Source organism: Panulirus ornatus, chromosome 58 (genome assembly GCF_036320965.1).
Source record: "Panulirus ornatus isolate Po-2019 chromosome 58, ASM3632096v1, whole genome shotgun sequence".
NCBI classification, from domain to species: Eukaryota; Metazoa; Arthropoda; class Malacostraca; order Decapoda; family Palinuridae; genus Panulirus; species Panulirus ornatus.
Window position 1 is genome coordinate 26,989,281 of NC_092281.1, and position 14,512 is coordinate 27,003,792.

Genomic DNA, 14,512 nt, shown 5'->3' on the forward strand with positions numbered 1-14,512 from the left:
TGGTGACTGAGTTTGGTAAAGTGTGTGAAAGAAGAAAGTTAAGAGTAAATGTGAATAAGAGCAAGGTTATTAGGTACAGTAGGGTTGAGGGTCAAGTCAACTGGGAGGTGAGTTTGAATGGAGAAAAACTGGAGGAAGTGAAGTGTTTTAGATATCTGGGAGTGGATCTGGCAGCGGATGGAACCATGGAAGCGGAAGTGGATCATAGGGTGGGGGAGGGGGCGAAAATTCTGGGAGCCTTGAAGAATGTGTGGAAGTCGAGAACATTATCTCGGAAAGCAAAAATGGGTATGTTTGAAGGAATAGTGGTTCCAACAATGTTGTATGGTTGCGAGGCGTGGGCTATGGATAGAGTTGTGCGCAGGAGGATGGATGTGCTGAAAATGAGATGTTTGAGGACAATGTGTGGTGTGAGGTGGTTTGATCGAGTAAGTAACGTAAGGGTAAGAGAGATGTGTGGAAATAAAAAGAGTGTGGTTGAGAGAGCAGAAGAGGGTGTTTTGAAATGGTTCGGGCACATGGAGAGAATAAGTGAGGAAAGATTGACCAAGAGAATATATGTGTCGGAGGTGGAGGGAACGAGGAGAAGAGGGAGATCAAATTGGAGGTGGAAAGATGGAGTGAAAAAGATTTTGTGTGATCGGGGCCTGAACATGCAGGAGGGTGAAAGGAGGGCAAGGAATAGAGTGAATTGGAGCGATGTGGTATACCGGGGTTGACGTGCTGTCAGTGGATTGAATCAAGGCATGTGAAGCGTCTGGGGTAAACCATGGAAAGCTGTGTAGGTATGTATATTTGCGTGTGTGGACGTATGTATATACATGTGTATGGGGGTGGGTTGGGCCATTTCTTTCGTCTGTTTCCTTGCGCTACCTCGCAAACGCGGGAGACAGCGACAAAGCAAAAAAAAAAAAATATATATAGAGCAAGTATGAATTATGGACATGTGTATATATATATATGTATATGTCTGTGCATGTATACATACACACACACACACATATATATATATATATATATATATATATATATATATATATATATATATATATATATATATTGGGGTGTCTAAATGTGTGTGGATGTAACCAAGACGAGAAAAAAGGAAAGATAGGTAGTATGTTCGAGGAAAGGAACCTGGATGTTTTGGCTCTGAGTGAAACGAAGCTCATGGGTAAAGGGGAAGAGTGGTTTGGGAATGTCTTGGGAGTAAAGTCAGGGGTTTGTGAGAGGACAAGAGCAAGGGAAGGAGTAGCACTACTGAAACAGGAGTGGTGGGAGTATGTGATAGAATGTAAGAAAGTAAATTCTCGATTAATATGGGTAAAACTGAAAGTTGATGGAGAGAGATGGGTGATTATTGGTGCATATGCACCTGCGCATGAGAAGAAAGATCATGAGAGGCAAGTGTGGGAGCAGCTGAATGAGTGTGTTAGTGGTTTTGATGCACGAGACCGGGTTATAGTGATGGGTGATTTGAATGCAAAGGTGAGTAATGTGGCAGTTGAGGTAATAATTGGTATACATGGGGTGTTCAGTGTTGTAAATGGAAATGGTGAAGAGCTTGTAGATTTATGTGCTGAAAAAGGACTGATGATTGGGAATACCTGGTTTAGAAAGCGAGATATAAATAAGTATACTTATGTAAGTAGGAGAGATGGCCAGAGAGCGTTATTGGATTACGTGTTAATTGACAGGCGCGCGAAAGAGAGACTTTTGGATGTTAATGTGCTGAGAGGTGCAACTGGAGGGATGTCTGATCATTATCTTGTGGAGGCTAAGGTGAAAATTTGTATGGGTTTTCAGAAAAGAAGAGTGAATGTTGGGGTGAAGAGGGTGGTGAGAGTAAGTGAGCTTGGGAAGGAGACTTGTGCGAGGAAGTACCAGGAGAGACTGAGTACAGAATGGAAAAAGGTGAGAACAATGGAAGTAAGGGGAGTGGGGGAGGAATGGGATGTATTTAGGGAATCAGTGATGGATTGCGCAAAAGATGCTTGTGGCATGAGAAGAGTGGGAGGTGGGTTGATTAGAAAGGGTAGTGAGTGGTGGGATGAAGAAGTAAGAGTATTAGTGAAAGAGAAGAGAGAGGCATTTGGACGATTTTTGCAGGGAAAAAATGAAATTGAGTGGGAGACAGGAGGTCAAGAGAAAGGTGCAAGAGGTGAAAAAAAGGGCAAATGAGAGTTGGGGTGAGAGAGTATCATTAAATTTTAGGGAGAATAAAAAGATGTTCTGGAAGGAGGTAAATAAAGTGCGTAAGACAAGGGAGCAAATGGGAACTTCAGTGAAGGGCGCAAATGGGGAGGTGATAACAAGTAGTGGTGATGTGAGAAGGAGATGGAGTGAGTATTTTGAAGGTTTGTTGAATGTGTTTGATGATAGAGTGGCAGATATAGGGTGTTTTGGTCGAGGTGGTGTGCAAAGTGAGAGGGTTAGGGAAAATGATTTGGTAAACAGAGAAGAGGTAGTAAAAGCTTTGCGGAAGATGAAAGCCGGCAAGGCAGCAGGTTTGGATGGTATTGCAGTGGAATTTATTAAAAAAGGGGGTGACTGTATTGTTGACTGGTTGGTAAGGTTATTTAATGTATGTATGACTCATGGTGAGGTGCCTGAGGATTGGCGGAATGCATGCATAGTGCCATTGTACAAAGGCAAAGGGGATAAGAGTGAGTGCTCAAATTACAGAGGTATAAGTTTGTTGAGTATTCCTGGTAAATTATATGGGAGGACATTGATTAAGAGGGTGAAGGCATGTACAGACCATCAGATTGGGGAAGAGCAGTGTGGTTTCAGAAGTGGTAGAGGATGTGTGGATCAGGTGTTTGCTTTGAAGAATGTATGTGAGAAATACTTAGAAAAGCAAATGGATTTGTATGTAGCATTTATGGATCTGGAGAAGGCATATGATAGAGTTGATAGAGATGCTCTGTGGAAGGTATTAAGAATATATGGTGTGGGAGGCAAGTTGTTAGAAGCAGTGAAAAGTTTTTATCGAGGATGTAAGGCATGTGTACGTGTAGGAAGAGAGGAAAGTGATTGGTTCTCAGTGAATGTAGGTTTGCGGCAGGGGTGTGTGATGTCTCCATGGTTGTTTAATTTCTTTATGGATGGGGTTGTTAGGGAGGTGAATGCAAGAGTTTTGGAAAGAGGGGCAAGTATGAAGTCTGTTGGGGATGAGAGAGCTTGGGAAGTGAGTCAGTTGTTGTTCGCTGATGATACAGTGCTGGTGGCTGATTCATGTGAGAAACTGCAGAAGCTGGTGACTGAGTTTGGTAAAGTGTGTGAAAGAAGAAAGTTAAGAGTAAATGTGAATAAGAGCAAGGTTATTAGGTACAGTAGGGTTGAGGGTCAAGTCAACTGGGAGGTGAGTTTGAATGGAGAAAAACTGGAGGAAGTGAAGTGTTTTAGATATCTGGGAGTGGATCTGGCAGCGGATGGAACCATGGAAGCGGAAGTGGATCATAGGGTGGGGGAGGGGGCGAAAATTCTGGGAGCCTTGAAGAATGTGTGGAAGTCGAGAACATTATCTCGGAAAGCAAAAATGGGTATGTTTGAAGGAATAGTGGTTCCAACAATGTTGTATGGTTGCGAGGCGTGGGCTATGGATAGAGTTGTGCGCAGGAGGATGGATGTGCTGAAAATGAGATGTTTGAGGACAATGTGTGGTGTGAGGTGGTTTGATCGAGTAAGTAACGTAAGGGTAAGAGAGATGTGTGGAAATAAAAAGAGTGTGGTTGAGAGAGCAGAAGAGGGTGTTTTGAAATGGTTCGGGCACATGGAGAGAATAAGTGAGGAAAGATTGACCAAGAGAATATAAGTGTCGGAGGTGGAGGGAACGAGGAGAAGAGGGAGATCAAATTGGAGGTGGAAAGATGGAGTGAAAAAGATTTTGTGTGATCGGGGCCTGAACATGCAGGAGGGTGAAAGGAGGGCAAGGAATAGAGTGAATTGGAGCGATGTGGTATACCGGGGTTGACGTGCTGTCAGTGGATTGAATCAAGGCATGTGAAGCGTCTGGGGTAAACCATGGAAAGCTGTGTAGGTATGTATATTTGCGTGTGTGGACGTATGTATATACATGTGTATGGGGGTGGGTTGGGCCATTTCTTTCGTCTGTTTCCTTGCGCTACCTCGCAAACGCGGGAGACAGCGACAAAGCAAAAAAAAAAAAATATATATAGAGCAAGTATGAATTATGAACATGTGTATATATATATGTATATGTCTGTGCATGTATACATACACACACACACACATATATATATATATATATATATATATATATATATATATATATATATATATATATATATATATATATATATATATTGGGGTGTCTAAATGTGTGTGGATGTAACCAAGACGAGAAAAAAGGAAAGATAGGTAGTATGTTCGAGGAAAGGAACGTGGATGTTTTGGCTCTGAGTGAAACGAAGCTCATGGGTAAAGGGGAAGAGTGGTTTGGGAATGTCTTGGGAGTAAAGTCAGGGGTTTGTGAGAGGACAAGAGCAAGGGAAGGAGTAGCACTACTGAAACAGGAGTGGTGGGAGTATGTGACAGAGTGTAAGAAAGTAAGCTCTACATTGATATGGGTAAAACTGAAAGTGGATGGAGAAAGATGGGTGATTATTGGTGCATATGCACCTGAGCATGAGAAGAAAGATCATGAGAGGCAAGTGTTTTGGGAGCAGCTGAGTGAGCGTGATAGTAGTTTTGATGCACGAGACCGGGTTATAGTGATGGGTGATTTGAATGCAAAAATGAATAATGTGGCAGTTGAGGGAAAAATTGGAGTACATGGGGTGTTCAGTGTTGTAAATGAAAATGGTGAAGAGCTTGTAGATTTATGTGCTGAAAAAGGACGGGTGATTGGGAATACCTGGTTTAAAAAGAGAGATATGTAATACATAAGTATACGTATGTAAGTAGGAGAGATGGCCAGAGAGCATTATTGGATTATGTGTTAACTGATAGGCAGGCAAAAGAGAGACTTTTGGATGTTAATGTGCTGAGAGGTGCAACTGGAGGGATGTCGGATCATTATCTTGTGGAGGCAAAGGTGAAGATTTGTAAAGGTTTTCAGAAAAAAAAGAGAGAATGTTGGGATGAAGAGAGTGGTGAGAGTAAGTGAGCTTGGGAAGGAGACTTATGTGAAAAAGTACCAGGAAAGACTGAGTACAGAATGGAAAAAGGTGAGAACAAAGGACGTAAGGGGAGTGGGGGAGGAATGGGATGTATTTAGGGAAGCAGTGATGGCTTGCGCAAAAGATGCTTGTGGCATAAAAAGCGTGGGAGGTGGACAGAATAGAAAAGGTAGTGAGTGGTATGGTGAAGAAGTAAGATTATTAGTGAAAGAGAAGAGAGAGGCATTTGGACGATTTTTGCAGGGAAAAAATGCAAATGACTGGGAGATGTATAACAGAAAGAGGCAGGAGGTCGAGAAAGGTGCAAGAGGTGAAAAAGAGAGCAAATGAGAGTTGGGGTGAGAGAGTATCATTACATTTTAGGGAGAATAAAAAGATGTTCTGGAAGGAGGTAAATAAAGTGCGTAAGACAAGGGAATAAATGGGAACTTCGGTGAAGGGGGCTAATGGGGAAGTGATAACAAGTAGTGGTGATGTGAGAAGGAGATGGAGTGAGTATTTTGAAGGATTGTTGAATGTTTGATGACAGAGGGGCAGATATAGGGTGTTTTGGTCGCGGTGGTGTGCAAAGTGAGAGGGTTAGGGAGAATGATTTGGTAAAGAGAAGAGGTAGTAAAAGCTTTGCGGAAGATGAAAGCCAGCAAGGCAGTGGGTTTGGATGCTATTGCAATGGAATTTATCAAAAAGGGGGTGACTGTATTGTTGATTGGTTGGTAAGGTTATTTAATGTATGTATGAATCACGGTGAGGTGCCTGAGGATTGGCGGAATGCTTGCATATTGCCATTGTACAAAGGCAAAGGGGATAAAAGTGAGTGCTCAAATTACAGAGGTATAAGTTTGTTGAGTATTCCTGGGAAATTATATGGGAGGGTATTGATTGAGAGGGTGAAGGTATGTACAGAGCATCAGACTGGGAAAGAGTAGTGTGGTTTCAGAAGTTGTAGAGGATGTGTGGATCAGGTGTTTGCTTTAAAGAATGTGTGTGAGAAATACTTAGAATGGCAAATGGATTTGTATGAAGCATTTATGGATCTGGAGAAGGCATATGATAAGAGTTGATAGAGATGCTCTGTGGAACATATTAAGAATATATGGTGTGGGAAGCAAGTTGTTAAAAGAAATGAAAAGTTTTCATCGAGGATGTAAGACATGTGTATGTGTAGGAAGAAAGGAAAGTGATTGGTTCTCAGTCAATGTAGGTTTGCGGCAGGAGTGTGTGACGTCTCAATGGCTGTTTAATTTGTTTATGGATGGGGTTGTTAGGGAGGTGAATGCAAGAGTTTTGGAAAGAGGGGCATGTATGCAGTCTGTTGTGGATGAGAAAGCTTGGGAAGTGAGTTAGTTGTTGTTCGCTGATGATATAGCGCTGGTGGCTGATTCGTGTGAGAAACTGCAGAAGCTGGTGACTGAGTTTGGTAAAGTGTGTGAAAGAAGAAAGTTGAGAGTTAATGTGAATAAGAGCAAGGTTATTAGGTACAGTAGGGTTGAGGGACAAGTCAATTGGGAGATAAGTTTGAATGGAGAAAAACTGGAGGAAGTGAAATGTTTTGGATATCTGGGAATGGATTTGGCAGCTGAATAAAATATATATTTGCGTTATCCCACATTAGCAAGGCAGCGTTAAGAACAGAGAAGTGTGCCTTAAAGGGTATATCCTCACTTGGCCTACCTCTCCATTCCTTCTTTTGGAAAATTATAAATGGGAGGGGAGGATTTTCAGCCCCCGCTCCCTCCCTTTTTAATCGCCTTTTACGACATGCAGGGAATACGTGGGAAGCATTCTTTCTCCCCTATCCCCAGGGATATGTATATGTATGTATACGCTGAAACCCATAGGCATGTATAGATCCATGGGTGAGCTGTGCCTAAGAATAGGAGAGAAAGAATACTTCCCATGTATTCCCTGTGTGTCTTGGAAGGCGACTAAAATGGGTTGGGATGGGGGGCTGGAAATCCTCTCCTTCAGTTTTTACTCTTCCACCACAAGTGAAAAACTCACCTTTGCACAGGCTGTGTTACTGGAAGTAAAAGAATTTCTCACTCCAAATAAGTCCACACATTCCCTTATTAGAATTATCTCAGACTTGTTCTGCACAAGCATCTGTAGAGAGATCCTGGGTGCTACCTGGATTATTTCTTAAGATGTTCAGCATTATAACAAATATTCATGGGTGGTACTGGACTTCACCTGTTTGAGGTTATATTACATGTGAAAAATCGCCTTTGGCAAAGCTGTCATCAAACAGATGACAAAAAGTACAATCTCTTAAAGAATATGTTACTTCAAAGGAATCCACCTGTCTCTGCTACAGAACCTAATGCAGCCTCAGGTTGCCGGAGCCCTAGAAAAAGGATCCCACGGTAACAACATGATCCTTTCAGTGTGGAGTCATGAGATATATATGAACAAACTATATGAAACAAACTAAATGAAAACAAGATAAATAAAGTAGTACTTACATCTCTTTCCTTTCCTTTTGAAGCCTTGTAAATAAAAATTACTACATTATTTTCATTGATATTCACCATCATTCAAGTATGGACAAACCCTTTACATCAGATTTCAATACTTTAGTACTGAATAAAATAATTCAGATTACCAAATTCGGAACAGAAATGAAAGTAGATATAATATCAAAACACAATGAAAACAGTGGTTCAGTTATTCTGCATGTTGCTTTAGCTATCACTAAGTAAAGAATGGGCCAACTGTTTGCATCAGACATATAGTATCAAGAATGAAAGATGGTTGCCTTGGCAATAGAGTTCAATAAAGACAGTGAAGAACAAAGACAAGAAAAATACCAAAAATATACTGCTGGACAGTTTGGAGACTAGAAACATGTAACTGATCAAACTGGAACAAGCTTCCGAAGTGTAGTGGTTAGTTTTGATAATTATGATTTCAAGTAGAGAGCTTTCTAGGTTTGAATCCTGGGTGCAGTTGTCAGCCCATAGTTAACCCAGTTGTTCAATCTCCCCCAATGGCTGGTAAATGAATAGGTATATGATTGTTATAAGGTGCATGTGTGTGTGTGTTTATGCATTTCCTGCTTCAGGAGTGCCTTCTGTCTTTATGGGACTACTGCAGCATTCTGGAATCCAGCCAAGTCCACAGGGCAGAACCATATATCACCACTACCTAATTTTTTTATTTTACTTTGTCGCTGTCTCCCGCGTTAGTGAGGTAGCACAAGGAAACAGATATAAGAATGGCCCAACCCACCCACATACACATGTGTATACATACACGTCCACACACTCAAATATACATACCTATACATCTCAACGTATACATATATATACATACACAGACATATATACACATGTACATAATTCATAGTGTCTGCCTTTATTCATTCCCATCACCACCCCGCCACACATGAAATAACAACCCCCTCCCCCGCATGTGCATGAGGTAGCGCTAGGAAAAGACAACAAAAGCCACATTCATTCACACTCAGTCTCTAGCTGTCATGTATAATGCACTGATACCACAGCTCCCTTTCCACATCCAGGCCCCACACAACTTTCCATGGTTTACCCCAGACGCTTCACATGCCCTGGTTCAATCCATTGACAGCACGTCGACCCCGGTATACCACATCGTTCCAATTCACTCTATTCCTTGCAAACCTTTCACCCTCCTGCTTGTTCAGGCCCCGATCACTCAAAATCTTTTTCACTCCACCTTTCCACCTCCAATTTGGTCTCCCACTTCTCCTCGTTCCCTCCACCTCTGACACACATATCCTCTTGGTCAATCTTTCCTCACTCATTCTCTCCATGTGACCAAACCATTTCAAAACACCCTCCTCTGCTCTCTCAACCACACTCTTTTTATTACCACACATCTCTCTTACCCTATTATTACTTACTCGATCAAACCACCTCACACCACATATTGTCCTCAAACATCTCATTTCCAGCACATCCACCCTCCTCCACACAACTCTATCTATAGCCCATGCCTCGCAACCATATAACATTGTTGGAACCACTATTCCTTCAAACATACCCATTTTTGCTTTCCAAGATAATGTTCTCGTCTTCCACACGTTCTTCAAGGCTCCCAGAACTTTCGCCCCCTCCCCCACCTTATGATTCACTTCCGCTTCCATGGTTCCATCCGCTGCCAAATCCACTCCCAGATATCTAAAACACTTCACTTCCTCCAGTTTTTCTCCATTCAAACTTACCTCCCAATTGACTTGTCCCTCAACCCTACTGTACCTAATAAGCTTGCTTTTATCCACATTTACTTTCAGCTTTCTTCTTTCACACACTTTACCAACTCAGTCACCAGCTTCTGCAGTTTCTCACACGAATCAGCCACTAGCACTCTATCATCAGCGAACAACAACTGATTCACTTCCCAAGCTCTCTCATCCACAAGAAGGTGCAAAGGATGAAAACGAGAGGAAACACAAGTTGGGGTGAATAAGTAACAGCAAACTTAAGGGAGGATAAAATGCTTTTAGTAACAGCAAACTTAAGGGAGAATAAAATGTTTTAGTAGGAGTTTAATAGTATGGAAAAAAAAAAAAGATAACAAATGGGAGAATCTGTGATGGAGGCAAATGTATGTCATAACAAGCAGTGATGACATAAAGAGGAGATTAAGTGAGTACTCAAAAGGACTGTTACATGTGTTTAATGACAGGGTAGCACATGTAGGGTGTCTGACTTTGGGAGGTACATGTTTTTGAAATTTGTTAGATGATAGGGTAGCATATGTAGATACACAGCATGAAGCTAAAGTAACAAGGCAAGTGGTTTAGTGAAAAGAGAAGAGGTGGTGAACCTATCTATCTATCTTTTTATATCTCTGACACCCATTCCCTCCAGAAACTCTCATCAAGGGGATGGCCATAGCAAGAGTCTCCATTCATCCCTGTCCTTACGTGCCTCCCATGTATAAATCATTCCAAAAAATTTTCCACCATTTTCTTCCCTCCAGTACTCTCCAACTCTATTTCCCCTTGTCAAAAGTTGTCTTCCTCTCACACCAACCTCTTTAATTGTACTATCATACACTCTCCTTGTAAACTACCGGTCTTGCATTCTTTCCACATGCTTAACCCACTTCAAGGTATTATGTTTCACCTACTCTACCACTCCACAATTCATTCCCTCTACATTCCCTGCCATAAAGCATCTCTCATACATCCCTTCATTTCTTTTTTCATTTCATCTAGTCATACCACAAGCTTCTCTCAAAGAGCTCATATCCACAGCCGGAAATGGATGGAGTGATAAAACTAGAGTAAAGGGATGCAGAGATCGAGTGTGGCAGTGAGATATGGTGGGTAGCAGCAACCCTGTTCACGGATAATACTGTGTTGTTTGCTAAGCCTATAGAGAAGTTGCACAAGGTTGTGAGTGTGTTTTATGTGTGTAAGTGTAGGCAATTGAAGGTAAATACAAGCAAAAGTAAAGTAATGGTGTTTCAAAGGTAACAGAGTGAAAGTATAGATATTGTAAAACCAAACAGAGTGAAAGAAGAAAATGTATTAAATTGTGCTTTGGATAAGGGGGAGAAAGACAGGAAGAAGTGAGAGAGTTTAAGTACTTAGGAGCTGTCTTGGGTAAGTTTGGGATACAGGAGAGAGCAATACAGGGTAGAAAAGTCATTGGAATGGTTGGTGTGAGAGAAAGACCACCTGTGACATGGATAAATAGTTAAGGAATCTTGGAGGGAGAGAACTGGTGGAAGAATATGTGGAATGGTGTATACAAGGGAGGCATGTAAGAACAGCAATAAGTGGAGATCCTTTTGCTGAGACCACACCTTGATGGGAGCTCCTAAAGGGAACAGGCATCAGAGATATAAATAGATGGGATTCTTGATCTTTGAGACTCTTTCCATGTCCATGTTTCAATGGCATAGATAAGGGTTGAGAGGAATAAGCTGTCCCTTAATCCTTTCTTCACTTCCATACTTACATTTCTACCCTTCATCATTCTATTACAGGACCCAGTGACTCTTCAACCACTTACTGCTCTCTCCCTTATTTCACCTTCCATCTCACCAAACTTACCCAAGATAGCTCCTAAATATTTAAATTCTCTCATCTCTTCCAGTCTTCCCCCCCCCCCCCATATCTATAATACTGTTAGAACACTTTCTTCTTTTGCTACAGAGTTTTGCAAAATCTATATTGTCACTGATTCCTTTCATATACTATAACCTTATCTTCACTCAGATTTACCTTCAAATGCCTACTTTTACAAACATCAAAAAGACACTTACGCCTTTGCAAACAGAAAGGTATCATCTGCAAACAGCTTTGTCACTAGCCATCATACCTCACCACCACACTCTATCTGTGCACCATCTTTCCCCTGTTTTCTTACACCTTTATTATTACTCCACCCGTATATATTCTAAAAAGCCCTGGTGACATCACACAGCTCTGCTTCACACCCACACTCTCTATCAACTCTTACACATGAATTTGCTACTCTATAGAAGGCTTCCACATAATCCAACAAGTGTCCCCATTCACCATATGTCTTTAACAAATACCATAAAACATTTCACTCAAATCTGTCAAGCTTTCTCCAAATTCATAAAAACTGTACACAGCTTCTTACTCTTTGCTAGATACTTTTTCACAATTTCAATCAAATCTGTCATAAGCTTTCTCCAAATCCATAAAAACTGTAGACAGCTTCTTACCTTTAGCTACATCATTCTGCACAGTCATTTTCACCACAAAAATCTGATCCACACATCCCCTAACTTTCCTAAAACCCCTTTGCTCCTCACTTTTTCTGTATTCAGTAACTTCCATAATTCTATCAATCAACACTTTCGCATACACTTTTCCTGGTTTACTTAAGACTTTTCCCCATATAATTGCTAAAGACATCCTTAGCACCTTTTCCTCTGAATAAAGGAACACAATTCTAGCTTCTAGCACAGCCTTCCTCAACCTTTCATCCACTGCCACAATGTGAAAAAAAACTTTTGTTCTCATCCATCATTTCTTATCCATGTATACCTGTGGATCATCTTGTGCTGAAAAAAAGTGCTTGCAAGCAACAATCCCTTCACAGCACATACAATCACAAGATAACTCCCATTCTCATTTACTTTAGGCGCTCCCCATTCACCATTTCCCCAATTTCATCACATCCAACCTTTGCATTCATATCACCCACCATAACCACCTTTCTCTCCTTCTCAAAACCATCTATGCAGTCTTTAGAGTTTCTCCTTCTCTCCCTCTAAAAACCATCTATGCAGTCTTTAGAGTTTCTCCAAAATGCTTCATTTTAGCCATACCTCGCACAGTCTTCACATTCACAGGCACATATACATATCAATGCATACTACACAATTCCAATCTTTCCTTTCACCCATACTATTTTTGATCCATTCCATCCATGCTCTGTCACACCCTCCCATACTCTCAGTGAAAGCTTTGCATAAGATATAAAGTGGCATAGTACTGCTTCTAAGTTTCTTAAGAAAGGGGGAGACTGTGTTGTTGATTAGTTAAGATTTTCAATGTATGTATGATACACAAGGTATCATACATCATTCCTCACCAGAGTGAGGAATGTGTGCAAGTGGGTAGAGGAGGATAAGTGGTTTCAAGAGAAAGTGGGTCTACAGCAAGGGTGTGAGATGTCACCATGGCTGTTTAATGTTTATGGATGGGTTGGTGAGGGAGGTGAATGCAAAGTCTTGGAAAAAGGAATAGGTATGCAATCTTCATGGGGGTGGTGAGTCAGTTGTTGTTTGCTGGTGATACAGCACTAATGGCAGATTTAAGTGAGAAATGTGATAAATTTAGGAGAAAGAAGAAATTGAGGGACAGGTTAGTTGGAGTGTGAAACTGAATGGAGAAAAATCAAAGGAAGTGAAGTGTCTTGGATACCTGGAAGTGGACAGGGCAGCAAATGGAGCTATGGAAGCAAAAGTCAGTCACAGGGTGGGTAAGAGAGTGAAGGTTCTGAGAGCACTGAAGAATGTGTGGGAAGAAGGATGGCTACCTGGGAGGGAAAAAATGGTCAATTTTGAAGGTATAGTAATCCCAATATTATCATATGAATGCAAGGCAAGGGCTATATAGGAGACTGAGCAGTGAAGGGTGGGTATCTTGGAAATAATATGCTGAAGGACAATATGTGGTATGAGGAGGTATAATCGAGTAAGTAATAAAAGGGCAAGAGAGAGATGTAGTAATCAAAAGTGTGGTTGTGAGAGCTAATGAGGGTGTGCTGAAGTGGTCTGGACATATGGAGAGAACAAGCGAGAAAAGGTTGACAAAGCGGGTATAAGTGTCAGAAGTGGATGGAACAAAAAGAACAAGGAGATCCAATTGGAGATGGAACAATGGAGTGAAAAAATTTTTGAGATAGCCAAAGAGGTTGTGCTGAAAAGGTCTGGAGTACTGTGGTATACAGGGTGCAACATGATGTCAATGAACTGAATGAGGGGATGTGAAGTAGCTAGGAGAAAACTACAGAAAGGTTTGTGCGTGGGCCTGGTTTTCGTTAGGAGGCTATGATTTTGGTGAATTACACATGACAACTAGAGAATAATGGATGTGAGCAAACGAGGCCTTTTATTCATCTCTTCATGCTACAACTTCTCTAATGTGGGAAAGGGCAAACAAGAAAAAATTCATATATATAAAGAAAGAATTCTACCTCAGTATTCCCTGCTTGTGGTAGAAGGCAAATAAAGGGGGTGGGAGCAGGGGACTGGAAACCCCCCCTTCTTGTATTTCAAATTCGAAAAGGGGAAACAGAAGGAGCCAAGCGGAGAGTGCTCATCCTCCTTAAACGCTCAGACTGGGGTGTACGAATGTATTTGGATGTGACCAAGATGAGAAGAGAGGAGAGACAGATAAGCAGGATGTTTGAGGAAAGAAACCTAGATGTTCTGACTGAGTGAAACGAAGCTCAATGGTAAAGGGGAGGCATGGATTGAAAATGTCTTATGAGTACAGTCAGCAGTTGGTGAGAGGACAAGATCTATGGAAAGAGTAGCACAACTACTGAAGCATTTACTATAGGAGTGTGTAAATGATTGCAAGGAAGAAAATTCTAGATTGATGAGGGTAAAACTGAAGGTGGATGGTGAGACATGGGTGTTTATGCACCTGGCAATGAGAAGGAAAATCATGAGGGGCAAGTGTTTTGGAAGCAGCTGAGTGAATTTGTCAGGAGTTTTGGTCCAAGATGGGTGACTGAAATGCAAAGGTAAGTAAAGTAGCAGCTGAGGGTATAATTAGTGCGCATGAAGTACTCAGTGTTACGAATGGAAACGGTGAAGAGCTTGTGGAGATGTTTGCTGAAAAAGGATTGGAGACTGGGAATAACTGGCTCAAAAAGAAAGATATGCCTAAG

General features: G+C 41.4%; 1 protein-coding gene across 2 annotated transcripts in view; it reads right to left on the reverse strand.

Moving 5' to 3' along the window:
• Positions 1-14,512, reverse strand: part of sno (strawberry notch) — a 468,152-nt gene that overhangs the window by 438,705 nt on the left and 14,935 nt on the right. Inside the window, exon 2 of one of the 2 annotated variants that reach the window (XM_071695603.1) lies at positions 7,607-7,630. The exons of the other annotated variant lie outside the window; for it this stretch is intronic. Within the exon in view, the coding sequence (XP_071551704.1) occupies positions 7,607-7,630 (24 nt within the window). The remainder of the gene's footprint in view (positions 1-7,606; positions 7,631-14,512) is intronic. 2 annotated transcript variants of the gene reach the window in all.